The following is a 27,836-nucleotide window of genomic DNA, read 5'->3' as shown; positions in this document are numbered from 1 at the left end:
CACCATCGCTTCTACACTTGTCCCCTCGGTGTGCCATACCATTTGCGTTTTACAGCGGCGTACCGAGCCCTCCGCTCCCTATATTTGCAGATGCCGTGCGCACACTCTTCGTGGCCGCCACATACACCGTGTGATACACTGACGACGCTTGTGCTTGTATACACCGCACGGCTGCCGTTTTTTTTTTTGCCAAGGCCCAACTTGTCAACGATGCAGCGTGGGCGTGGCACTCCAGACGTCTTTTCATGTGTGCTCTCCGATTGGCTGCTGCGCCAGCCAACGGCGCGCCGAGTCGGAAGTCGGGACGTACGCCGTCCTTGAGAAACAGGTTCCCTCATACAGCTATTAGTGTAAAAGAGGCCCGACCTGTCAATCAAGCTTGGGCGCATTTCATTGGTTGGCGTGTTTTCTATGGAGAGGAGGGGGGGGGGGGCGCCATGACACCTAAATGTGACCAGCTGGCGTGGCCGAGTGGCTACCGTGCTGGCCTTGTCACATGGAAACTGGGATGTACCCGGGTTCGAATCCTGGTGCCTGGGTTTTTCTTACACTGTCAGACACATGTCGTCACAGTTCCTTTAGAATTCGGTCCAAATAGCCTGAACTGTATTCCAGCCTTAGCGCATGAGCAGAAACCCAGTTCATCTGCAAGTTTTTGTACAAATTAGCTTCTGTTAATTAACCACTGAAATAAGAACTACATTTCCTAGGCGGAAGTAGAAACTGGAATGTCGCGCTTTTCTGTACTTTTTACTCAAATGTGACGTGAAACAGGACACCGTTGACCCTGCAGATATGGTTGATCTCGGGGAGTACCGTAAAATCTCCCTGCTTCAAAATGATTCTTTTTACTCAAGTTGTATGACACAGTTTCTTAAACACACCACTGTAATGCTAAGTTTCAAAGGCCAATCAACCGATTACAGGTTTCGGTTTCAAACCGGTACCAGTACCAGTACCGGTTTCGAAGTCATCCCTCAACTGCAGAACTGCGACGTGAGCTATGGTGTAAAGGATATTCCAACACACGACCCCCCACAAAAAAATTTTCTGGCATGAACATGCGCAACCAGTAGCAAGCTGGTATGGTACGTTGTCGTGCACACAAACACGCACACAGCCTGTAAGTCCAAAGCCACCCGCAAACGTCTAGAAAACAGACAACATCGTCCACTAGGGTGATGTTGAATGATACATTTTATTTTCGTGTTGAATGATATATTTTATTTTACAAACAGCTCAAATGTCAGTTCCATCCCAAGACACAAGTTAGTATGAAAAAAGACCTGCAAGCCAAAATGAGAACACTAAACGACAGCTGTTGTAGTCATGACCAGGTCCCCTCTAACTCTGCATTTACAATACACATATGTCACGTGCACATGATGCACCAGGTTCAAAGTGCCTCGGCAGTCCCACATGCATATATCTACAGAAATCAAGGCACTCTGTATCGTTTCTATATAGTGTCGTTTGACTTTTTTTTTTTTTTCTTGTTGTGGCTCTAGCGTACGTCCTTAGCACTACTGTACAGGTAAGAAGTACACGAGTCCATTTTTTTTTTTGTGCCCGTTTAACATCTCTTTTCCTTTCTACAAGTCGCCACTGGAAGCAGTTATCTGGCAATGCAGCAGCATAAACATCAACATCTCAAACAAAAAACTATTATGCAGTCATCATCTTTATACAGAGATTATACGGTCAACAGCTACTTCATCGACAGTTCACCAGCAACGTATTTCCTCCAGCTTATCAACTGAGCGTCTTCCTGATCGACGAAAAGTACATCGCTTCACTGCAGAATGCATTTTCAGCACCGACGACATCGAGAGACCACTCCATTGGCCCGGCCACATTTCATCGACAGGCAGTAATTTTGTCGACAAAATATAGCTCTTTCGATGGCATTCTCAACTGCTGTGTTTATAAATAGCTGCTGGGTGGTAAAAAAAAAAAGCAAAAAAGGCATCGTCGATGAAATAACCGTGGACCAGAATAAATTAACAGTTTCACGCAATAAGCATCCCAAAACACTGCAATCATGTGCATTATTGCGAACATTATTAAGACGACATAATAATCTTTTTTTCCCCAGAGAAAGGAACAATAACCACTCCGCATTCTATTCGTAATTCATGAAAGGCACTGCCTAAAATATCTGCCTATATAGAACAATCAATGCAACATGAAACCATTAATTATCTCGCTGAAAAGGCCCTTGAAAGACTGTATCGACGCCGCTGTGTCCGTTATTTCAGTCGTGCCGCAGTGCTGGCCAACTGGCAGTTCACCGATGGGCACCCAGTTCAGGCTTCTAGAAAAATACTCATTCTCTCTGTGTTTTGTCTGGTTGCCAACTCGATTCGCTATATTTTTCGTGATTGTGCCACATGTGCAAACGCTTTTAACGAAGCTTCCACATTTTCGGATCCACTTTTGGGCTTTCCACGGAATGGGTCTTAAACTGGGAAAATGAATTTATTTTTCGGGAATTTTCTGTACGACCATCTACTCAGTTTTGTGTTTACACACTGTTGATCACCGTAACTACGCTGCTCAAACGAGGTGCCTGTGTTCGTATTGCTGTCATTGCAACAAATATAATTTACACTCCAATCCCATTGTGTATTTTACTCAATTATATATTTGCTCAATAATTTTGTTCAAATTTTCGAGAACGTCTGTCCAAAACAAACTTCCGAACCTCCGCAGTTGCAGTTTTTCTTGAACGTAGAAAATACCGAGTTGATCAGTCAACACGGTGAGAATCTCAACAACTTTTGGAAGAGAAAAAGCAACAGCTATCAATGAGACCTTACAAAAGAAAAAAGTTAGCCAAGAAACGAAAAAAACTGACAGAAATGCCGATTTTTTTATCTCTTGGCTAAATTTTGGGAGATGGAATTGGCAAAATATCCCATCCCACGACCTCACTTTGCACTTTAGGACTCTTTGGCTTTTGGGAAGACCTGATACAGTATTTGCTCTCAGCCACAAAACTATTTTTTAGACTTTTGGGTGAAACTGATTGTACGCCCTGCAGAATTGTGGATTGGAACGTGCAACGGCGCTTCATCGGTTGACGTGTTATTAGTATCGTTGTCCTCGTAGTAGATCATCCTTGCTTAATGCAGATACATGGACAGATATCTTTAATACTATATATATATGTTCCGGGGAAAAGCCACACAGTTACAATTGAAGTACGTGAAAGTTCACTGGTCAATAATGCTCAGCCAACCTAGAACGTGTTCTGCGGCACAGATACACAAACAATGAACAACGAAAGAACAACGGAACCCGAATATCAGTAGTACAGGAGAGACATTTGTCCCATGGTTTCCAGCTTTTTACTGAACATTTCCTGTCGATTCCTCGAGGGACACAAACAAACAGAGAGGGCCCTACAGGCGCTTGCAAAGGACAGGAAAAGACAGAGGGAGCCAGTCGAGGTTATGTTTGTCGTTCTGTAGCTTTCTGGTGCTTCATGGCATATTCAATATATTCATATACATGTGTGTGTATATATATTTATATATATATATATATATAATATATTTATTAAAAAAGCGATGAACATGGCAGAGATATAATCGCATGAGGACAATGTTGAGAAAAGTTCCAACCAATGATGTGATGTGTCAAAAAAAAAAAATGAACCTGAAGAATATGCATAACCATGTGTTCGATGATAGAATGTTGTGAGCAGCGATGTTGAAGGGGGGGAAAAGGGGAATACTCTAGGGAAGGAACAGGGGACAAAAATACTAGCGAAAATGGGGGACTCCGATTCCCCCATTGGAGAAAAGATAATGTACACAAGATGACAAAAATGAATTTGTGCATCATAAATAAGTGAGCTCGTACCCAAGACATTGTTAAACTCTTGCAAGATATCTAAACATTTCTCTCTCTATGCCATTCACCAACAACAAGAAACGAAGTTTAAAAAAAAAGAAAAAAGAAAAGAAACATGGCAGTAGTCTCTTCAAAACAGCACTCTGTCTCCATTTCCAAGTAACCGGTTGCGCTGAAACCAAAAGTTCTTCGCGGGTCAAGGGGGCACTGCTAACTTTGTGGGCGTTTTCAGTTAAGTAGATGCATACAGAATGACGGTTAAGTATTCGCTGGAGTTTCGCCACGTAGTAACCGCATGAGAACTGTCTGAGCCGGGCACAAAGGATAAGCCATTGCGACTTCGGTGCGTAGCATTCGGTTCACCCTGCTTTTGCATGTGTCTGTTAACACACCTTTTTTTTCCCGTTTTGTCGAGTAGGCAACACCGAGCATATGCAGGGTTTCTGGTTTTCGTTGTTTATCATTTTTTGAATCTCCAAAGTGCCGCAACAATGGATGCCAAACCAAATTACAGTACGTAGTAAAAGACCGAATTGGCTTATAACATAATGAAAGAACAGGATAACTTTACTTTGTCACTTATCTTCGCACTATCCTATAATACCTCGGGAAAACACTGGAAACCCTACGCATATCTAATGAAGGTTGGACCTAATGTTACATTACCGGCAAGTTAGTCAAGATAACCTGTTGCTTGGCTGCAAAATGGAAACTTCCTTAGCAAGGTTTGCAGAACTTTTGGGTTATTCTAAGGGGATAATGCAGTGCCTTCAAACAAGTTTAAGGTAACATACAACCCTGGTATTTGCAGCACCATTACACTGTGTCGAGATATATCGCATGTCCTGCAATTGCTTCATGGTTTGGTAAAATAGTCCAGAGTTTCAAAAAACGTGCTTAGTACAATGAAGTAGGAAACCGTAACGATCGCAGCATTAGCAGAAAAACTGACGACACCCACAAAGTATTTTTTTCTTAGCACCTTGTCTCGCTTTTCTACACCCTTAGCAAGGACTAAGGCAAAAACACTTGCGTCTCTCTCATTCAAAACGGTCACAACAGCATTGTGATGTTTCCGACTGCAATAGAGATTGTAGTGTGTAATCGACGGTGATAATTATGCGCCTAAAAATGGAGATCGACCGTTCGTGCATATATACAATGTACAGCCCAGGCGTCTGCCGTGTTAATATCACATTATTGCTTCGCTCTTGCAAGACATAGGTCAAGCGCAACTCCTTTTGGGAGAGATCGCCGCACAAGGTTGTCCGTCTAATAACTCTTATTTACAGTTGCGGGGACGCCACCCCGAGGTTTCTTTGTTTCTTCCGTCTGCTGGTTTGTTCAACTCGGTCTCGTTTAAGACAATGATTTCGTCTCCTACGGTGCAATCAAATCGTAAAAAATAGTTTCTACTCTTTGTCTCGCTCTATAGATCTTAATAAATAATGGACAATATAGGATTTCATCATCATTGGTAAATCTACGCAAATAAAGCTATTACAGGGCCACTGTAACCATATGGCAACCCGCTTGAAACATTGCAAGGTCGCAGTACGTTGATGTTCTAGCTGCCAAATTCCTCCACCTCAAGCTGAAGATTAATAAATTACTCCGACGTGTGCTACGACAGAAGTTATAAAATTTAGAGATAACCGCAGCAGAGTGTGAGCGACCACCAGAGCCTCAGTGCCAATCCAAATCTTTTTCTCGCATAATTACGTTAACGTATGTGAATAAATAATGGAGAAGTGCCAATCTGATGCCTTTGGACGTCATCCGGATGTACCTCGGACGAATTCTTGGGGTAAATACTATTCCATAGAGTGCCTCCTCCATCCAGTCCTCCACTAGTCTTTGTGATACAGCAGTTTTAATTGGACTACTATTTACTTGAGTGATGTGAGCCACACCCGCCTTTCCCCCACAATTCAGTCGATGTCCCACCTCAGGACGTCATTCGGATCTGGAGTTACGAGCGGGGGGGGGGGGAAAGAGAGCGGGCCGGGTTACGATCTAGTAGATGCGGCACCTGAAAGTTACGTGACCCCATAGTAGTACTGAAGGAAACCATGACTTTACAAAAGTAACACACTCACATTTCCTGGCTGGAAGTATCATGTGCACAACGCAACAAAACAACCTAAGAGACACAGGGTTTCAGTTCGAATTTGAAACGACACGATTGTTCATGTATGACATTTGAACGTTGTCTTCACATCACAATGCAAACCAACGCAAAGGAGAGGGAGAAAAAAAAAATGCATTTAGCCTTTGTTGGGTGAGGAACGACAAAAGGTGGACACAAGGTAACTTCCCAGAAAAAAAAAAAGCCCCCTCCTGAGCCCTTGCCCTCTCCGTACGCTCTCTCTCTCGGTGCTCGACAAGGGCAGCGACGATCGACATCGCAGCTACTACTTCATCATTCAATCGCAATTTCTCCAACTTGATTCACATCTGGGCGTCTCACATCCTCCCGGTGATGAGAACCGCGGTGTGCCTTCTGACGCATTCATCACGAGATGCTTCGTTGATGGTGACTCAGAAGCGCCGGCGTACGGCCGACGCTTTGCCGGTCGATTCACCTATGATGAGTCACTGCAGACACTCCACCAATGACGGTTCGTCGTCGGCGATTCGCTCGCTACAACTCACTGATGCTTCATCGTTTTATGTCTCAGCGTGGATGATTAATTACTGACAATGCACTGTTGATGATTCGCCTTCAAGGACCACCCTCGATGCGCCACTGTCGGCGACCAATTCGCCGTTGACAATTTACCGTCGACGGAGAATGCAACGAGACGATGACATCACCGAGCTTTTGAGTCTATTTGTCCGCGGATGGAGGCCTCATACGTCGACAGAGAACAGTTCCTTGTGCAGCGCCGGAAATTCCAGGTGCGGGAAGGCCCGGCGGAATTTCCCTAGGGCGTCCATGTGTAAGACACTGGCTTCCCTGAGGGTGGGAAGCTTGGCCAGAAGGCAGTCGAACGCACTCACGTCACCCTTGTACGGCAGCTCGTGCGTGTTGCTCAGCTCGTACCGGAGCGATTTAAGGATGGCCGAGCTCAGCCGCTGCACCTCCGTGATTCCTTTCAGTCCTGGTCGGTCTGACAAAAAAAAAGGGGGGAAAAGAGCGGATATGTTAATGATATACGTTGTTGGGCTAGTTAGTGCATTGCAGTACAGAAGATAACGCTAAGAACAGACGACCACTGAGAAGATGTAGACGGGACGAGCGCTCGTTGCTACGTTGATGGGTTGCGGAGATATACAGGGCGTTATTTTTAATTCGACACAGATGTATTATAAAAAAAAAAAAACTATTAGAGATGCATAAATTTCATTTTCACAGGGAGTTATACGACCAGGCAGACATCGTGTAGGACATTGTATGCAACTACTGGACGACTATAACTAGATAAAATTCGTTAATATACGATTTTATAAAGACGCACGGGTCAGCCAGGCACGCGGTACATAGCAGCATGGGTACTTTGAGCGACACTGATCCGTCGTCTGCTTCGGTTATGTTTACCCCGGCTGACGCTGCTGCTGCGCACTCCGGGAACGTTGTTCTTCATCCTCTACCTCCGCCTCTGTCCGTCTCGTAATGCTCTAAGGCGCTATAAGTTCCCATGAGCCCTTGCGTGACACAGGTGGCGCTTGCTTTTGTAAAAGAGTCTATTAACTTATTAATTATATGTTTTCTGGGAAATGCGAGATAGCTAAATTGGAGCCAGTCATTATTCAAATCCATTGTCCTTACTGAACAGCGAACGTACCTTGAAAACGTAAATTGGCAAATTTCGCTATGCAAATGAGCCGAAACCAGAACTACGCACTACTTGAGCACAGAAAGCAAAGCAGCAAAGATTGCAGCAGCACTTGAGCAAAGATTCTTTGAGTTCGGGATATTTGAAACAGGGATTTTTTGGGTCACTGTTTTCTGCAGCTGTGGACAACGTTCCTGATGACTTACAAACGGAACTGATTGACCTGCAGTGCGAATACTACCGATATAGAACAAATTCGCTGAAGTTGGTGTGGCTTCGTTTAAATTGGACGAAACGTTGGACGAAAGTATGCTAAGACTTATGTTGTCGCGGAGAAACCTGTCCCTGTTCGGTACAACAGACGTCTAATAATAATAATAATATTAATTTGTGCCTTTACATTGCAAGAGAACTCTATCAGCAATAGGACTGTGAGCTGGTGTCTTCTGTGATGAACTCACAAATGAACACCTCAACGCTGTCCTTAAGATTGTTTTCACTTTCACGCTTAAGTCACTTTCACCCGATGTTGCTGTAATAGTTAAAAACAAGAGGTGCCAAGCTTCCTCAGCACACAGCAAATAAACATGATTGCTGACCGTGTGATTCAGCAACGCAAATATATACGTTTTATGTCGTCGTAAGTTCTGCGTTGCGTCATCGATATCAGAAACAGGCTAACTCCAAACCCGTGGTATGCGGCCCGCGGACAGGAATTAATTCGGCACCCCTGGCGTACAGATAAAGAGAGGATAGCAGGAAGGAAGGAGTGGAAAACAGGGGGGGTTAGTATGCGTCCTGGGCCAACTTCAGGGGGAACTGTGCTGACATTCCCTACGTCATGTACTCTGCAAGTTGTAATCAATGCTCTGCAGTCCAAAAGGCTACACATTTTGTTAACAATGCAACGATTAACACAGGTGATGCCTATGATGTGCACCGGCCATGACAAAAAATGCAAGGTTCCACATTTCAGCTCACGATACAGAGCCAAGATTATTCAATCATAATCAAGATCAATCATAATCACGGTTGTCTCATAAGATAAAGACATAATGTATCAGCACCTCTGTAAGACGCTTTCCGAAAAATGCGCTTACCTGGCGAGAGGAGGACGTAGGCGGAGTAGAGGGCTAGCTCAGTCTCTGTCAGTTTCATCTCCGCCGTGCTCTTCACAAACGTGAAGACGTTATTGACAAGCTTCATCTCAAGCGTTTCTGTTGATGGAAGAGATAAGATTATGTTACATTTACTAAAGATACGTGTGCACACCAATGCCAAACCCTTTCCTCTTTCTCAAGCCGAGATGTTCAAAGGATTGGTACGCTGAGAACTTTCTCTTATAAAGAAAAGCTACAAGCAGTTTAGAATGGCATGCTAATACGCAACGCAAGTGCAGTTTAGAATGGTTCCAAATACGCTAAATAGCTTCAGCTTACAACATTCGGTTATTTGAGCAATAGCTAGCCTTTCTCTATGTCCCTAGTAAAACGAAATGTTGCCGGAACATTGTTGCAATGTTGGCCCCAAACGTTGTCAAAAGTGGCTAATGTCCTTTTCAAGCCACATCCCAGTAACGTTACATGCGAACATTTCTCCGACATTGCCACAATGTTTAAATTAGCTTTGCAACGTTGCTGCAATGATACTGCCACATAAGGACAACATGTTTTTAACATTGTTCCAACATTGCTGCAATGTTCCTGGCAGCAATATTCGGTAAACGTTTTAGTGTGACGTTGTGACGACGTTGCCGTGCATAGAAAAATGTTGACCAACATCTAGCAACGTTGCCACAATATTGTTGAATATTGTAAAACATTGCTCCACTATTTACAACATTCACAACGTTGCAGCAACGTTGTGGCAACAATATGTGTTACTAGGGTACCTAGCATAATAGACAGACATATTAGCTTTTAACAAATGTGAAGTGAGCATGCAGGTCAAAACTACAGATCCCGTAAAAAACGTAACGTCAGCTGCTGTTCAGTCACACATGTGCTCCCAGGGAAAATCTATGCTCTGGGTTTTTCGGTAATTATCTCCATGAATTATTCAATATGTAGGTTTACCTTGTGTAATAAACGCATCCATGGGCAACAGGCTGTCATTGTAGAGGACGGAACCTGTATTGACGTCGTAGTACCTGCTCATCCTCAAGATGCACAGTTCAAAACTCCCTGCAAAGAGTTGGAAGCAAGTAACATTGGAAACCTTCATAAAGCACTAGATAGGGCCTGTCGAAGCAACATGCTGATGTAGCAGCAGCGCGAGGAAAGCTCTAACATAATGCACTTCTCGAGAAGAAAACGTGGATACTACAACAACTACGCACCAGCCTTCAGGAGAACTATTTGGTCGTCTTGAGAGAGCTTCATGAAACCGGGAACCATCTTCGCAAACTCTATGATCTGCTGGATTATCTGCGTCAGTTTCTGCGCACAGTCCAACCAGAGTTCCTCATGGGCCTGAAACAAGTAGCAGCATTGTAAACCACTGCCCCAAACACTGTCTGAAAAAGTCGTACAATGTCAAACGATGAGATATGTAGCGCTCTACTAAAATCGTTACCATATAGAGCTCACATTGGCTTCTCCTCTTATTTTATTATACAGGGTGTTTCAGTTAAATCCCCGGGCTAAATAATTCGCGAATGGGTGCACCAATCGAAGAACTTTCTTTTTTTACAAGTAGCTGTCCGATGCCACCTACAAGCTGCGCACCGTGTGAATGAGTGGGAGGCGCTCATTATTTAAATAAAAATTCAAATGAGTTGCGTGAAAAAATTTAACTTCTAATGTTAGGGCCCGTCGACATTAAAATGGGAACTACCCGTTTTGGAACGTTCAGTGGACACCTTTTCGAAAAAAAATCTGCCACCGAAGCGGGACATTTGTTGCAGTTATTAATTGGTTTCGGTCTACGTATTTTTGTTGGCTACGTTTGACATCGGCCGACAATCTACTTGGCTAATTTTTTCGTTTCAAAAGTGCTTAGATATAAATGAACAAATTTTAAAGATCATAGTGCGCGCGGCATTCCGCAGCTGGAGGTGCTCCGTCGGCGTGACGCCATTCTCTACGTAGAGGAGTGAGGGGGCAGCGCCACCTGGATACAGAAGGCCTGCTTATTGCCTCCTTTCTCTCCTTCGCTACGTGGACATATATAGAGTCAGAATTCGTCTGCTACTGCAACTCGCCGCAAATGATTGCAGCTTACTTGGAACTTGCAGACCCGAATACGTAGACAGAAAGTGTTACACGCTTTCCAGAAAATCAGTTTTCGAGAAACATCGGGACCGTGTCGAGCTGTACTTCCGAGTTTTCCCGTTTTAACACGCGGGGACGTCCCATCACCACTCGCAGACGACGGCAGTTCGTATCCGTGGCCACGACCGCTGAAAGCTCGTTCGTGATTGGCCGCCGCCGTTGGAAACACGATCCTGATTGGCTGACTCTTAGTTGTTACGTGTCACGTCGACGAGTAAGCAGGCTTTCCCTATCTAGCTGGTGTTGGTGCAGCTCCACGGTTTCCCTCTCTGCCCTACTGCCCATGGAGCGACCTCATTGGTTCTTTGGGAGTGACGTTTGTCATTTTTACAGATAGGGTATTCCGGCATACTCTCATCATCCAGCGTCTGCTCTTCTCACGTATTCCGTCGTAGCTTCACAGTTTCCCTCTCTGCCCTACTGCCCGTGGAGCGACCTCATTGGTTCTTTGGGAGTGACGTTTGTCATTTTTCCAGATAGGGTATTCCGGCATACTCTCATCATCCAGCGTCTGCTCTTCTCACGTATTCCGTCGAATAACGGTCAAACTACGCCACTATTTTGCGAGGCATTTTCAATGCCATGGTCGGTAGTCCACGGCAAATAAGATTACACTGTGGTATCGAAAGAGATTGGAACTGATGCGACCGTCCGATACGGCGGTACATGGACCTTCACCGGAGTTTCAATTTTCTTTGTCTGTTCAGAACGTGTGAGAACATGAACTGATACTTAGGGTCCAGCAACTTTGGGCCCAATGTTCCCCGTCAATGCTTAAGAAAAATCAAATGCAACTCTGCTGGTGCATAAGGTCCTTAGTGAACTGAACATTGGAAGAACTTCGTGAATAACTAGAATAATCAGATAAATCCGAGGGCATCGTGTGATTTGCGATGACCCCGACATGAGCACATACGAGGCACTCACCATGTTTTTGTACATCATGACATGCGAGATGTCAAGTGGTTTCCGCATGAGGTCCTGAATTTGATCGGTGCTGTAGAGACACGTCCGGTTGTGTGCATCCGACACTGTCTTGGCTAAGAGGTCTGCAATTCCAGTCACATGGAAGGACATTTAGCATGGACAGCGCTACTCCTACACCATTCACGTTTAAAAAAGCCCCTCAGAACATATGTGGAATGAGCCACAAACTGGGTAACGTCTAAATACGAGTAATAAGTTTGGCTTCCCTACTGCAGACGACAAAATCGTTACAATGTACCGACGTACCGACAATGTATCGTTGTATGTACAAAGAACAATGAGCAGACAACGGGGTGGCTAATGTGATACAGAAATATTTGCAGCCTATCAACGAATATCTGTAATTTTTTGCACTACATGGAAACATTTCGTCGGCAAAGTGGCCTATCTGACATATTATTTTACGCGAGGCGACGTACTTGAAAATAAGCGGCCTTCGAGATCATTTAAAAGAGCTGGCAAAATACATTTTTATTCCTTAGAAGTCCAATGTATTTGACTAGGCAACCTGACACCACGAGTAACTGCACAATACATCGTAGATGGGTAGAAACCCAGCGAACCGGTAGAGATGTAGGAAGGGAGTTGCCTCAGGACAGAAGCTTCTTCTGAAGCGGCTTCTGTCCTGAGGCAACTCCCTTCCTGCGCAATACATCGTAGTTTATCGTGGAGCAAAAGAATTTAAAAGAGCACACAGGAATAGCAGTGCTCACAGAACTTAGACAACACCCTCTGCAGCAACACTATTGCCTTGCTCGAGTCATATTCGCACCACAGTTACGTAGACCACTCTCTTCCTCGAGTGGCGCCCCTGTAAGTGAGAGAGGGAAGCTTCCGTGCATGAGCTGGTCAATGGCGTCTTGCATTGCTAGATGTTGGCTGTAATTTTTACAGTTGTGTACATTCTACCTGTAGATGTATGTACATGTATGCATGTACACGTATGCACGTGTATGTACATTCTACTGCTCTCTTAACACACCCAATGGTATTGAAATGAACCAATATAACCCTCTCAGTTAGACAACATTCTGCATTGCCAGCTTATGACACATCAGTTCAAACTCTCAGTAAATGCACTTGCTGCTCTGGCCACGTTCACGTGCCGCACTGATGCATAAACACTGAGACTCCATTTGCTGAATTCAAACACACGTCGGGCAACACTGGGCACATTTACAGAGCACTGTGAGAAGAATGACGGCCAACACCTCTTAGACTAAAGAAGGCCTGATCGAGCAAGCATCAGCGCAGGGCTCGGGGAGCTTCAACCCCCACTCCCCAGTGTAGTCGACCATTTCTTCGTGGTCAGCTTGGGGGAATTCACTGAAGCACACTGGGGGATGTGCCGAAGACCAAACCACGTAGTGATCACTATGTCAATGTGCAACATGCACGTTAACATTAGTCAGCCAAATTAATTTTCTTCTTCTACGTCGCAACCCCCCACCCACAAAAAACAAGTTCCTGCCCAAGCAGCACGACGTCTTGGGCCAATATTGGATCAATATTGGCAATGTCGGCCCAATATAGGACCAAGATTGGACCAATATCGGGCCAGTATTGCTGGTATTGGTCCAATATTGGGCTAGTATTGCCGATATTGGTCCAATATTGGGCCAAGATGTTGTGCTGCTTGGGTGCCTATGTGTGTAAAGGTTAATTAGCAATCAGGCCTTATACAGTCTAGATGGTGTTGCCTCTTCACAACACTGGCACAAATTATTCGGCATGCAGGTTCACGCCTTGGTGCAAGCAGACATACTCACCACGGCACACATTTCACAGTCAGCAAACACATGCAGAAAATGTTGGGTGTATGGGAAAATAAAACACAAAGACAAGCAAAGCACTACTGTGGGGGAGGGTGAACAGCAAACAGTGTAATTCCTATTCACTTAGTAGGCCATGTGATGCGACAGCACAAGACAGCGACCGCGAAGGAGTTTGTAAAGTGTCCGGTAAGACTTTACCTCGTAAGGCTGTGTATGGAGTGGCCGTTGGCAAATGAATGTGGAAATGCGGTGAGGAGGGGGGAAGAAAAAGTAGTGTGCGTGAGACTAGCAAACACGGAACTTGTAATTCAATATGTGACGGTGAGAAAAATGACAGGGCTGCAGCGTCTGCAAAGTCCTGAAGTGAAACCCTCGTAGAAGCTAAACCAAGCAGAACGCATACCATCCCATTCACTGTATCACTTATAGCGCAAGCCATATTGCCCCAACAGCCCACGGTTATTGAATGAAGGAATCAGGTTAATAACAGCACCGATGCTTTTCATTAGCTGCACTGTAAGCAGCGTCTGCTACGTTTCCCCGAATACTCGTGCGAGTGGCTACAAAAAGTGTCGACATTGTTTTTGAGACAAGACACTCATGGTTTGATTGCTTAGTGGAAAAAGTAAAAAGTCACTGATAATGACATGTCAGCAAGTGTGCTCACTACGAAATTCAATTGAAAATATAACTGCTGCAAATTTAACTGAAACATTTCGCACAGTGGATCTGAGCATCAGAAGAAACTGTGCAAGAGCTCCGAGTTAGACTCGAACTCTCGCTTTAAGCAGCAAAAGATATGACGAGTTGATTGCCAAAAGCAGACGTTTGCAGACCTTTTCTCTAGCTGTGCTGTACACACTTCTGACCGTGGGGCTTAAAGAAGCATGGAGGTCATGTAAAACGTATGTTGTTTTACTGTTTAATAGTGTTGTAACATTCTGCTCATCCGAGCACTTCAATTGGCTGCCGAGAATATACTTAACTTGCTATGGCGCAAGGGCAAGGCGACCGGACCACGGCTCTATATGTCAGACGTAGGACGTTGTTGTTGCCAGATGAAGTCGCAAAAAGAAAGAAAAAGGGGACGTGCACACATTAGCAGACGGATGAGATGGAGGCGAGGACCGGCCAGGCGAGGGAAAGATTTTTATTTTTTCCGGCCCACTTAATTGAGAGCTTGCTTGCATACTAGGATTGCACACTCTGTGCTCATATTTTTTGTGGGACATTTTTTTTCAATATTTTGTTGTTCGAGCCCTTCCATGCTTCTTTAAGGCAAATGGCTTGCTGTGACCAAGTCTGCGAACCTGATGTTGACGAATAGCTAAGAGTCACCTGCAGGGCAAAATCGCCGTCATGCCACTTCTATGTCGTACACCTGACGCCTTAAGAACGACATTATCTTTATCTGTGTTGTCTCCTTTAAATTACTGAGAAGTGTCAAAGTTAAGTAGTAACTTTCTGTTTCATTTTTTTTTCTGCAGCCACTGCAATTCCAGCCATTTTTCCCGCCACACCTGTTGTCGTACTAAATTAACCAGTGTTTGTCGAAAGTCACACAATTTTATACTTTGCCTATCAGCTCTAGATACGAAAATTATATAAAATTATCTGCAGCCAGATCTGGTACCTCCAACATTCTCCGTGAGATAGTGTAGTGACTAGTACATTCACCTCGACGATTTTTAAATGACTACACAACAGTTTGCTTGCAACGAAACCTGCTTAGAAATAATAAGGTCTCTACCAGGCTCTGTGTGGCATAAAAAGGAAAAAAAAGCTATCTGGCCACTCATTGCTGTTATGTGGCAGAAACCAAAATGCAGAAGCCTCAAACAAAAATTTGAGAAGCTCTAGTAACAAACAGAAAAAAAAAAAGAGCGGCAAAACCCACTACCTGTCCGTAAATCCGTAAAATTATTTCAAAGAACTAACCTTCTTGCGAAGCAGATTTCAAATCAGTTTCCTCTGTTGGGTTGTGGGACAGAGAGAGAATCAAAAAAAGAGAACAAACACGGTTAACAACCATCAAGTATCGGCGACACTTTTTCCGTAAGTGATGGCCACCACCGTGTGAAATTCCCGTCAGAGAGAGAGGAGATGTCGTGAGAGAGGAGGAGAGTCATGCAAGATGTAATGAAGACAGGGCGTGGCGCAGGTCGGGTTCCCTGTGTTAGAACCACGACCTACTGCAGGGTGCAGCACTCAAGTGCGCCACGTTTCCGTCACTTTTCCGTCACTTTCCGAGCCGTTTTCCTGAGGTTTTTCTAGCATTTCTTGCGGACGTCGTCTGTTCACGCACGCAGGAGATAACAGTTGTTCGAACTTTTGACCCAATGCATTTTCTATGGCCTATTCCCGGTTATTTTAGGGACACTTCATTGGGGAAGTGTCCCCAAAGTAACTGGGAATAGGCCATAGAAAATGCACTTTTGACCCTTTTTTGAAACTTTTTGAAACTTCTTTTGAAACTTTTTGAAACCCCTTTTTGAAACTTTTGACCCAATGCATTTTCTATGGCCTATTCCCAGTTACTTTGGGGACACTTCCCCAATGAAGTGTCCCTAAAATAACCGGGAATAGGCCATAGAAAATGCATTGGGTCAAAAGTTCGAACAATTTTTATCTCCTGCGTGCGTGAACAGACGACGTCCGCAAGAAATGCTAAAGAAACTTCAGGAACTGGCTCTCACTGTGCAAAATTTCAGGCGAGCTGCACTTTATCTTCTTTTCTTATGAAGTGACGGAAATGTGGCGCACTTGAGGGCCGCACCCTTAAGATCGGTGATTCTCAAACAGGGGTCCGCGGATCCCAGGGGGTTCGCGACGGCACTTCCTGGGGTCCGCGAGGTCCCCACTCGTCGGTGAGCTTGCCACACCTGCGCGAGCATCTGCCGAATACGGATGCAGGTACGACACTTTGTACGAATATCATATTGCTCCACGCTTCGGAGCACCGGTAACAAAAACAACGCAGTCATATAGGCTAATCGTACCTTCATTGCTACTTGTGCCACGAAAATACTCAATTATCTCAGTTATGAAGCAGCAGCTTATGCAGTTTGTGCTAGTACCCTTGTAACACAAAATGTTGCCGGAACATTGTTGCAATGTTGCCCCCAAACGTTGTCAAAACGTAGCTAATGCCCTTTTGAAGCCACATATCCTAGTAACGTTACGTGCGAACATTTCTCCGACATTGCCACAATGTTTAAATTAGCTTTGCGACGTTGCTGCAACGATACCGCCACATAAGGACAACATGTTTTTAACGTTGTTCCAACATTGCTGCAATGTTCCTGGCAGCAATATTCGGTAAACGTTTTAGTGTGACGTTGTGACGACATGTGACGAAAAATGTTGACCAACATCTAGCAGCGTTGCCACAATACTGTTGAATATTGTAAAACATTGCTCCACTATTTACAACATTCGCAACGTTGCAGCAACGTTGTGGCAACAATATGTGTTACTAGGGTACCTGTTGCTCTCTTCTGCATGTGAACCTTCAACAGGTCCCCCCTTACTCCCCCTCCGCCCAGAAGGGGGCCCTCGACGCGTGCACGGCTGAAGACCACTGCACCAAATTATAGCGACGGTGTTAGAACCAGCTACTCCTATGCACGAGCCCGTCTGCACTATATGCTGGGCTTACGCCGGGGGCGCTACGCATTGGCCCATGAGAACCCCGTCATGATTGGATAATAGAAATTTGAATTTTGAATGTGCAGAAATGGGCATACAACCATAGCACGTTCTCCAGCAACGTAAAGCAGGAGTTACCATGCAAATGCATGTAACAGCCACATCCCTGATTCTTTATTTGAGTACCCTCCAAAGTTGAAAAAAAAAAAAATATTACGTGCTGCAGCTAAGATTATTGCAAAAATTCTTACAAATTGAGCAGAAGAATAGTGGCTCATATTTATGCAATATTAGGCCTCCAATGATGGACGCAAACGAGTTAAGGTATTCAAAATTGAAAATTTTTTTAATGGCTTCTTTAAACACACTTGAACGGTACTAAAGATGGGAAAATGGCAGCAGACAGTGCCGTTCATTCAGTGAAACGGCTGGTGTTAGTCATACCAGGCTCAGCTTGTTCCTGAACGCCCAAAGTTTGGACCTAATGGTGAAGGAATTTCTTTAAATTTGTTCAATTGACTTCACATTAGATTTTTTTTCCTCGTGCTAATCAACATTGTTCCATGTAGTTATCCCATCTGGGAGGCAGTTCGATGCCTGTTACCACAGACTTTGCAATTAACGAGGAGGGCATTGCTGCAGGCGTTAGCAAGTCAAGACCCCACTGCTCTAGCCCTTTCATCAGCTGCTTTTTCCTTTATCTTGTCCTTAAAAACGTGATGTCTGTGTCTGGTTCCCTGGTGATGACATCAGCACCTCCTGTCTCTGTATGTCCAGTACGCCTCAAACAGTGTTATTAACCACGTGTGTGGTTGGGCTGCAAAAAATACTGGACCCACCACCAATTCTTGCTACAAAATGCGCTAGGTTACGTACGATTGCAAAGCCACCACCAGAATGGAAGGCAAGTCACAGTTTACGCAAAATGGTCTGCTTGACACCATTCATTCTCAACAGGAGTCACACGTAGTGCACATAGTCTCAAAATTGGGTCCTGATAGGAAATTAGAAATACTAGCGTACTGGAGACAGCTCCACGGATCCGGTAAAACTTAGGCTTACTTAGGCCCGGTTTCACCAACGCTGGTTAACTTTGAACCAAGATCAGGGTTCACTAAAACTTGAAATTAACACTCAGTTAGTTCTTTGCTTAAAAACATTACTTAGGGACATGAATCTTTCAGTGCAAACAACCCAAGTGGAAATTGCAGACTACCAACGATCGGCCAGTGGTCGGTTTTTGGTCGGCAAGCAACTTAGTCGGCCACTGCACCTTGGACCAACGTTGGTCTGATGTCGCCCACAGCGGTGGTTAGCGAACGACATCGGGCCGAGAACACTCTGCAACGTGTTGTGGGCTTCATGTCTTATAGGTCGGTCTGCTACATTGGCCCAACGTTGGCAGTACTAAGTCGGGCCGAGCAAGGCCAACGTCAATCCCCAAGCTTGGCCCAACCTTTTTCTGCAAGGACGGCCCAACGACTTTTAGGTCGGAAGCACACGTCGGTCGGTGAAGCAGAGTTAAATTCAGGTTGAGGGACCACTGATCAAATGTTAATCGCGGGTTGGTGAAACCAGGTCTTAGTCAAATTAAAGTGCAACTACGGATATAAATCTTGCGTCCTCGCATTCCTACTAAATTTATGTCATTGCAGTCCATGCGTCTCACGTTGTATTCTGCCAAAAATATTGTTTCTCTATATGTGATGTGGAAGCATCAAAAAATTAATTTCTAGTTTTGAGAAGTACTATATGTGACAGTGCGTGCAATCTAGTGCAATCTATGTGCCACACATCTGGCCACACTGCTCCTCAAAGGTCGCCACAGTTGCTTACAATGAGGGGCAGGCAGCAGAGACTGGGAAGGTGTGTGCGCTCTTGCGAGGGGTCAAACGCCAGAGCTCAAAGTGAAGAAGAAACTATGAATTTTTAGAGGCCCCTTCAACAATTTGAGGAAGCACTGTAAGGTTCACTGAGAGCATTTATATTTTGTGTACCGAGTCTTCGAGAGAAGTTGACTTATTACACGAAATAAGATATTGTTTTTTCAACTGTAGTAGCACTTTAAGGGGGAATCACTTCTACGCAAGACAATAGAGAAAGTTTGTTCGCACAGTGCTCAGAAACGGCGTAAAATATCGTCAAAACAGAAGTACTGGCGTGTTCTCCTTGCTTTACCCTCGTCAATGAGCATTGTGAACAATGCTGTCAGGTCTCTGGGTGTTATAACGCGATTTACTCGTGGCTTCACTGACCCTCGGTGCTTGTTAGTGCTGTATATGAGCCATGTCAGGAGCAGACTCGAACATTGCAGTATTGTTTGGAACCGTTTGACTAAAACGCAGTCAGACCAAATTGAATGTGTACAACGTAAGCTGGTCACTACTGTTTATGACAGATATATTGGTAGGAGGTTATACTATGACTATGAGCGCATTCTTGATTATATAGGACTTCCGTTATTGTCGTGTCGAAGACGATGTATTGATTTGCGATTTTTGGAAAAAGTAATTAACGGTGAAATCGACTGTCCCATGTTGTTATCATCCGTTAATTTTCTGTGTACAACAAGGACAAGGGCACGAAATTTGTTCTACATTAGTCATTCAAACGTTGCTTCTCCTTTGTCTCGGTTATTGAAAGTGTATAATGACTATGGTTCTGATCGTGCGACATTTCGATAGTATATCTTTCTCTTAATTTAGTTATCTCGTAATCTTTAATTAGCCAGCATTATGCATCTGTAGTTCCCTGTTGTATAGAGAGTATGTATTGTGTTTCGTGCACCACACTAAAGGCCACGGCTGTTTGTGGGCACTTTAAATAAAATCAATCAATCAATCAATCAATGACACGTATTGTAGAATTCCAGGACTATCCGTCAATTTGTATTGAGCCCGAATTCGCAAATATTTTAGTGCGCGACACTCTATCGAGATGGCAGCACACGTTCGAGGCGCGCCAAACTTTAATTCATTAAAAATCAACGGCTCAACCTTGTCCTCTAAAAAATACGTCATCGACTAGAGAAAAGCTAAGAGAACACGCCAGTACCAATCTTAAGATGGTAGTTTAGAGCGTTCAACGTGTCTTGTGCGAACAAAAGTCGCCCACATATTTCTGAAGGAGTGATTCCCCCTTAAGGTCTAGTTAGTTCAAGGAACCAGCTAGGGTAATCGAAACCATTTCTTCGTCATTACTAGAACGGATGATACGGAGCCAGTTGATATCGTTCGGTAAGCAAGCAACCTGCTTGAACTGTACGTCGACAACAGGCTTCTAGTGCAACAAGTGCAGGTATGTGTGATTTACGCTGACCCAAACGGCACAAAATGGGCAATGCTGGGCCAATATTGGACCAATATCGTCAATACTGTCCCAATCTTACGTCAATACTGTTGTCACAGTATGTGTCAGTATGTGTCAATACTGTCGACAGTATATCGTCAATACTGTCCCAATGGTTTAATCTTGGTCCTATATTGGGCCAACATTGCCAATATCAGTCCAATAGTGGCCCGATATTGGTCTAATCTAGTGGTCTAGGGTACCATTTCGCGTAGCTGTGACTCGTGCTCCCACCACCACCAGGTGCAAGAGAGAGACGTGCCCTAGGAGGAAAAAGCGCCTACGCACCCAAGTGGGAAGAGATGGACGTGGTGGCAGGTACGGGTGTCGTCGTGGTGGCCAGCAGGCCGTTGGTGTCCGGGACAGTGTCCAGCTGGCGCTGCTGCCGCTGTTCGAAGGTGGTGCTGTCCACGTAATCTGTGCTCATTTCAAAGGCAATGGTGGGACCCGTCGTCGTCGTGTACGCGTACCCGTTGGGCGTGTACGTCCCGAGGTCGTCCGTGTAGGTGTAGCTGCGCAGCAAGACAAAGTGTGTTGCAACGTAAAGAGCGGCCAGAAAGTTGAAAAAAAGGTGATGGTTCATCTTCACAACGAACCCTGAGACCGGAAAAAGAGAACTCGAGCACTCGAGACTCATGTATTGTGTGTGTTCTCTCCCCAGTCTCAGGGTTCGTTATGAAGATGTGCTGCAAGCTTTCACGAGCTATGTCACAAATAGGGTTGCCACCTTTCGTAGTAAAAAATACCGGCTGAGGGAGAGGAGGTGGAATAGAGGGAAAGGGGAAAGGCTCGCGGGAAAGGGAAGTGGGTGAGGGGTGGAAGAGCACACACAGAAAACAGAGAGATAGAGCGAGAGCTCAAGATAATACGAGGAAACATATGTTCCTGTGTGTAATAATAATAATAATATTGAATAACTAAGGAAAGAACTGGTGACTGCGGAGTTGGGGCTATGCTCCAGATTTATTCAAGCTGTAGTGGAATGCTGAAGGGAAAACCCCGCAAAAGCCCATATGAAAGGTCTCGAGTCGCAAATACCGGCAAAAGGCTGCCGGTATCACCTTCCTACCGGCAACTGGCAGAGCGAGCACATAACCGGCCGTGCCGGTATAATATCGGACTGGTGGCAACCCTAGTCACAAACAAGTTAAGAGCATTCGGCAGGATCCCTGAAGAGAGTGTCATGACAGTCAGTCGCATTATTCTATGCCAGTTCCCAGCAAAAACTGCACTGACATGTCCGTGATCATGATAAGAAATATCAGTATACGTGTACTAACTCTTTTTTTGTATTATGTCCTCTTTCCTTTTCTTTCTTTTCTTTGTTCTTTCCTCATTGCAAAATATTCACTGTATGTAACTGTACTGCAATTGCAAGTGTTTCATTTTTTTTTGCCCCCCCCCCCCATGTAATGCTCTTAAGTGCCCTTGAGGTAAAATAAATAAATAGATAAATCAGAAGCATGCGCTCCAAACGCGTTTTTACTGAACACATCATAGCAAATAAAACGTAATTTGAAATATAAGAACAAAAATGCATGACGACTGGTGATTGACTGTCAAAGCTTACCAATTTCAAAAGAAGCAAACTAATCAATATTGACAGAGCAGAACGCAGGACCTACATATACAAGGATGATACAACTGCTGTATCATCCTTGATTACAGCTCTAATGCACGCTAACAATCACAAACACAAATTATGATCAGTTTCTAATTTTAATAGCCTTTTTCCGTAAATATATGGCCCAAGAAAGATGGAAATTCAGAAAGAACAATCAAGAAGCGTGGTGTAAGGTGGATAGAAGGGATAGGTAAGGTGGATAGCAGCACTGCCATGGACACATCGTTCTCACGATTATCACAAGTTTTCAATTGCCTTTCAATTGCAGTTTTCATTTCATTCAATCCGTTTGCATGCTTCGGATGCGTTTCTTGCTCATGTTTTCCTTTCAGACCGCCTTAACATTTGCTTCTGGAGTGGTTTCATAATGCAGCAATAATTGTTTCATTATAAAGGTCCTTTTAACTGGAAAGTGATCATGCTGGCATAAAAAGAGGGAAACTGTACGGCGGCCCGGTGATGTGCCTGAGTTGGGTCGAGCTCTTGTGAACCACTCTTTCAGATTTTTTTAAAATCAACATTCGTTTTGAAAGTGTCTGGGCCTTTCCTCCGTTTTCCTGCTAAAAGGCTACAACAAATGTGACGGTCTCGACTTTGCCGTGTTGAGGATCATGCCCTCGCAGGGGTGTGCACCGTAGAGGGGCGCGTTAGACTCCATGACAACACGTAGCTACAGGGAGAAACTGCTTCAAAGGCGCTGAGCTTGCCCGTTCCAGGTATGTGTGATTTACGCTGTCCCAAACAGCACAAAATGGGCAATGCTGGGCCAACATTGGACCAATATCGGCAATACTGTCCCAGTCTTGGTCCAATCTTGCTCCTACATCGGGCTGACATTGCCAATATCAGTCCAATATTGGCCCGATATTGGTCTAATCTTTGTCCTATATTGGGCCGACACTGCCAATATTAGTCCAATATTGGCCCGATATGGGTCCAATCTTTGTCCTACATTGGGCAGACATTGCCAATATTAGTCCAATATTGGTCCAATCTTTGTCCTATATTGGGCCGACATTGCCAGTATTAGTCCAATATTGGTCCAATCGTTGTCCTATATTGGGCAGACATTGCCAATATCAGTCCAATATTGGCCCAAGATGTTGTGCTGCTTGGGGGTATTACGAGTCTCTGCCATGTGGAAACAGTTTGGACGGATGGCATTACAAATCTGCCAATGCAATTGCCGGTCGAGCTTCGGCCAGGTTTGTGTTTTTGGCAGCCGGGTCGGGCAAAGCTTTGGATATGGGTCCATGCAGTGTTCTAGGGTGCTAGACCTATACTTACCTGCCGTTGATGAACGGAACGGTTATCTGGTTTGAGGATGAGGGCGTTTGTTGTTGGTCAAAGACAGAACTGTCGGGTGATGTTTCCGTCGTTTGCGCCGGCTGCGTGACACCCGTTGTCTGCCCCTGGGGCCGGACCAGCTGAGCCCGATGAAATCGTACTTCGTCTTCTACTTTTTCTCGCTGTTTCTTGCTCATTCTCCCAAACTTCACAGCTGCAGTGACAAAAAGTATATCTATCCATCAACATGAAACACAGCGGTGCAGAGAACATATATTAGCATCAAGTCAGTGATCGAGAAGAACGCGATGAGAAGTCTCCAAAAATAACGAAGTTGTCTTCGTTCCTAACCCATCCTGTCTAAGATATAACTTCGGATTAATCTGATTAACAGTCTTTTTTATCGCTTTGTCTGTTTTCTCATAGTTTAAAGAAGCACAGAAAGCACTTCAGTCATTACCCTTTTTCTAAAAAAAAGCGCTTATCTTGCTTATTAAGATGCACGATGCGAAGCGAAGTGATTCATTCGACAGATGCAAGAATATCGTAGAATCCGATTTTAAAAATCGCGACCGTGCGCAATGCTGACAACGTCCGCAACCAGCCGCCCGGGTCGCATTACGGTACAGCCCGCTCATTGGTTTAGAGAAACGCGTCTGCTGCACAGAAAGAACTGTGACAGAAACGAAAAAGAAAAAAAAAAAAAAAGGCTGGAAGCGCCGATTCCGATTGGAGCGCGGGTGCTCTTGGAACCGTAATGACATCACTGATGACGTTTTTTTGTCGTCCTCCTCCTCCTCCTCGCTTCAACCCGCAGAGCGAGTCGAGCGGGAACGCGCGCCTCGGATGTCCGGGTTCGCGTACAGAGAAATTTCTTTTGTATCAGTCATGTCACATCATTTCATATTGTGTTAGAAATGGAAAATCTTTGGGATGGCTTTCTGTGGCCCTTTAACGTGTAAAGAAGCAGTGCATTGGAATGCCAGCTCATAACTATTTCCAGTGAATCAACCTCTGATCATGAGCAAGGTAGGTGGAGTTGCGAGCAGCTTGATATCCAATCATGAAGCACCTCTGTTCAATCCGCCTCTCTCTCGCACGAGCAGCCACAGAAGTGTCAGCTTCTGCCTTGTGTCTACGTCACGACCTACTAGATTATAACGACATCATGTCATAGGCACCCCTTCCCAGCGCCGCATTTTTGGAAGCTAGCGGTGGCGCTACTCATCGTCCCAATTATTGCTTCCTCAACTTCTACAATACTTTGTACTTAAGCTTACCTTAGTATTTCTGTACAAGCGGTGGATATTCCACGGAAGATGTTTCATTCTGAGGTTGATCACCATCATCATTCTACGCGTTTTCATAGTAGCTATTGCTGTCGTCTGCTAGGAGGAGGAGGACGAGTGTCGTTGGGAGGAACCCGAGAGGTCTGCCTGCCTGAATAGGCGGCATGTTTCTCGGGAAGGGAAAGGTGGTGGAGAGGAGGAGAGGAAAGGGTGAAGCTGTCGTCTGCTACGGTAGCCATACGTACGCTTCTGCGCGTTCAGAATTCAAATTTCCGTCGTCCAATCGTGATGCAGATCTCGCGTGCCGATGAGTAGCGCCCCAAGCGGATGGTGAGGACATATAGGGGTTGCTGATTATGACATGGTCGTTATAATCAGTAGGTCGTGGTCAACGTAAAGGCGAGCCGCGTATTCCCTCTCTCTCTTGTCGACCACGTTAGAAGAAAGAGACTATATAGCGACGACAGGACTAAAACTCTTCCCGTGAAAAGTACAGCAATTTTCGCAGCAGAAATCTCCCTACCAAACTCGTACTTCACGGTTCTATAGCGGCAAAAATTTCCCACTCTTTGTATAAGAACATGGAGAACTGATGTTCTGAGGCTGGAACAACATAGAAGGGACAATCACATCATTTGTATAAGAAATTCCGCGCGCTTCTGCCGAGACGTTCGCCCGGAAGGATACTTTCTCTGCAGGCACACTCTTAATGCACCGAAGGCGCCCTTTCACAACAGCTGGGGGCTGCGCCGTTCCTTCATTTGCATTGGAGCACGGCTTCCTCGCACATTGTAGCAACTGTTTTTCGCGTGTCGCTGCATGTGGTTCCGAATATGGTCGGCGCGTTTCATACAACGCCATCTGTTGTGTTGTTATGTTACTCGCGGATGTAATGGCACGAGATCACCGAGATAAAAGTTGGTTTGAGTAGGCACGAGAAAAATCTTTCGTTTCACTATATTTCAGTTGGCAACCTAGTATAAAAACAATAGCGCTGGATGTGTCCGAATAGTGCCGAAAAATAAACTCTGCTACGGACTGACCGTGAATTCACACGAGCGACATTCCCTGCAGAAGCGGAAGACGCGAAAAACGTCATAGCTTTCTGAGTACCAGCGCTCAACGTTCAGTGTTCACGTACACTGCTAACCGTGGGAAAGACCCTGCGGCACAGCCACAAGATATTCCGTAGCAGACGACAGGAAAGACGCTGACGGTGTCGTCTGCAAAGTGTCGTCTGCTAAACGCGCAGTGCGCCACCCCCGCTATTCCGCACCGTGTGAATGCTCAACATAACACGGGACAGAACTTCGTCTCTGTGAGCAGTGGTCTTGCTTTTTCTTCCACTAGAATATTCCGTGAGGATGTCGCTCGTGTGAATAAACAGTGTATAGCGACAACGGCAGTAACGAGGAGCGCCATCGCCCGTCCCGAACTCCCGAGATGTCGTCCGAACCGATGGAGACACAACAAATTACGCCTCGTGACGTCACAGGAGACTCGCAAAGGCCACACGGGAAGGCGACACCGTCGCCACGATGAAGCGATGAAGATACCGGCGATGTTTGGTATTCGTTTCGCCGCCATCATATATGAAAATTACCGCGATAATGTACAAATATATTCACACAATTGAAGAACTTTCAGATACCAAAAATAGCGGTGAATACAGTGAGGCTGAGCGTCAGAACCTATACACCATGGTTGCTAGCCACTGTGGCGCTCCCCCTGCGAATGACGTCATATGCGAACAAACGCTATATTACGCAATGACATTCCATATTATGCGGGCATAATGTGTAACTTACCGTCTCTTGACATTCCTAGTGCGAGGCATTTTTGTAACCTGCAGTACTGGCATCGATTCCGGTTGACTCTATCAACGACGCAGTTCTTCTGCCTTGGACACTGGTAGTTTACCACGCTCGACTGACTCCGTCTGAAGAAACCCTGGACACACAAGCACAACCAATAAATACACGAGATAATCGTGAGATAAAAACAGCGCTCATCCTTTGCCCCTCAACTCGCAGAGAAGGAAACCGCGCTCAGCCAATCGCGAAGCGCGGTTCAGTCGGTTGTATAACGTCTATAACAGATGCAAACCTCATTTACCCTCGTTAGCTGAATGTGTCTCAGACGACACATGACAGAACTAACCGCAGTCCAACCGGTGTCCTTGCGCTTGTTTGGCACTATGACTATGAGTCATCTGTTGCAGAACAGTGGGCACTTCCACTTCTTTGTACACGTTTACCAATATTTGCAGCGATGTCTCACATTGTTTTTGTGTTGCAATCGAACCGAGCATCTGTTTCACTCCCGATCCTGCCTTTTTCACCTGCTTCATTCCGAAACTAGGTGTAAAATAGGGCTCAGATGCATAGTCATGTACAACACTTCCTTCCACATTTTAACAGCTATGGCTATTCACTACTACTCATATTAGTGACTCCTCGGAGTAACCAGCTCATCGGTTGTAAGATCGCAATCAGGGATTTTCCCAGCACTCCCGCCTAGTGTCCTCCCAAACATCTTACAACCCCCCAACAAAAAAAGAAAAAAAAAAGAAAAGGAACTGGCCAGAAAGGCTAAAAACGCCACAGAAGCTGCAGATATGGGCATCACCCCCGCCCCCACCCCCACCCCCGAGATGAAAATCCTGGGAATATGCCTGGATCGCACCAATCGTCTAATCCTTATTTCCGCACTAAATCAAACCAATCTAAAGTATTTAGCACAAGACTTGGCTGTGGCTATGACCATGGCAATGGCTATGGCAATGACAATGGCAATGGCAATGACTATACAGGCAGAGAGAGGACATCAGGAAGGACTACTGAGCCTACATCCGTCCGCAAAGTCTGATAAACCATTAGGTGGTAGGATTCGAACCTACTACCTCGCAGTCTTCAGCATGTCCTTCGAGCTACTACCGGCAACGACTAGGGGCACGCTACAGGTACTTG

At 45.1% G+C, this 27,836-nt stretch overlaps 1 protein-coding gene across 6 annotated transcripts in view; it reads right to left on the bottom strand.

The window, feature by feature from the left end:
• Positions 1-1,179: 1,179 nt before the first annotated feature.
• The window catches only part of LOC135386341 (probable nuclear hormone receptor HR3), a 109,267-nt gene continuing 82,610 nt past the window's right edge, over positions 1,180-27,836 (bottom strand). For 4 of the 6 annotated variants that reach the window (XM_064616196.1, XM_064616199.1, XM_064616198.1 and 1 more), the window contains 9 exons: positions 26,676-26,817; positions 23,579-23,792; positions 20,956-21,179; positions 15,610-15,642; positions 11,837-11,958; positions 9,976-10,108; positions 9,713-9,820; positions 8,738-8,854; positions 1,180-6,971 (listed from right to left, as the gene is read on the bottom strand). In XM_064616196.1, coding sequence (XP_064472266.1) covers positions 6,712-6,971; positions 8,738-8,854; positions 9,713-9,820; positions 9,976-10,108; positions 11,837-11,958; positions 15,610-15,642; positions 20,956-21,179; positions 23,579-23,792; positions 26,676-26,817 — 1,353 coding nt within the window. In that variant the 3' untranslated portion in view covers positions 1,180-6,711. The remainder of the gene's footprint in view (positions 6,972-8,737; positions 8,855-9,712; positions 9,821-9,975; positions 10,109-11,836; positions 11,959-15,609; positions 15,643-20,955; positions 21,180-23,578; positions 23,793-26,675; positions 26,818-27,836) is intronic. The other 2 variants (XM_064616197.1, XM_064616200.1) reach the window with 1 other exon arrangement.

Source organism: Ornithodoros turicata, chromosome 2 (genome assembly GCF_037126465.1).
Source record: "Ornithodoros turicata isolate Travis chromosome 2, ASM3712646v1, whole genome shotgun sequence".
Taxonomy (NCBI): domain Eukaryota; kingdom Metazoa; phylum Arthropoda; class Arachnida; order Ixodida; family Argasidae; genus Ornithodoros; species Ornithodoros turicata.
The sequence above is the reverse complement of the archived record's forward strand: the minus strand, read 5'-3'. Positions and strand labels throughout refer to the sequence as shown.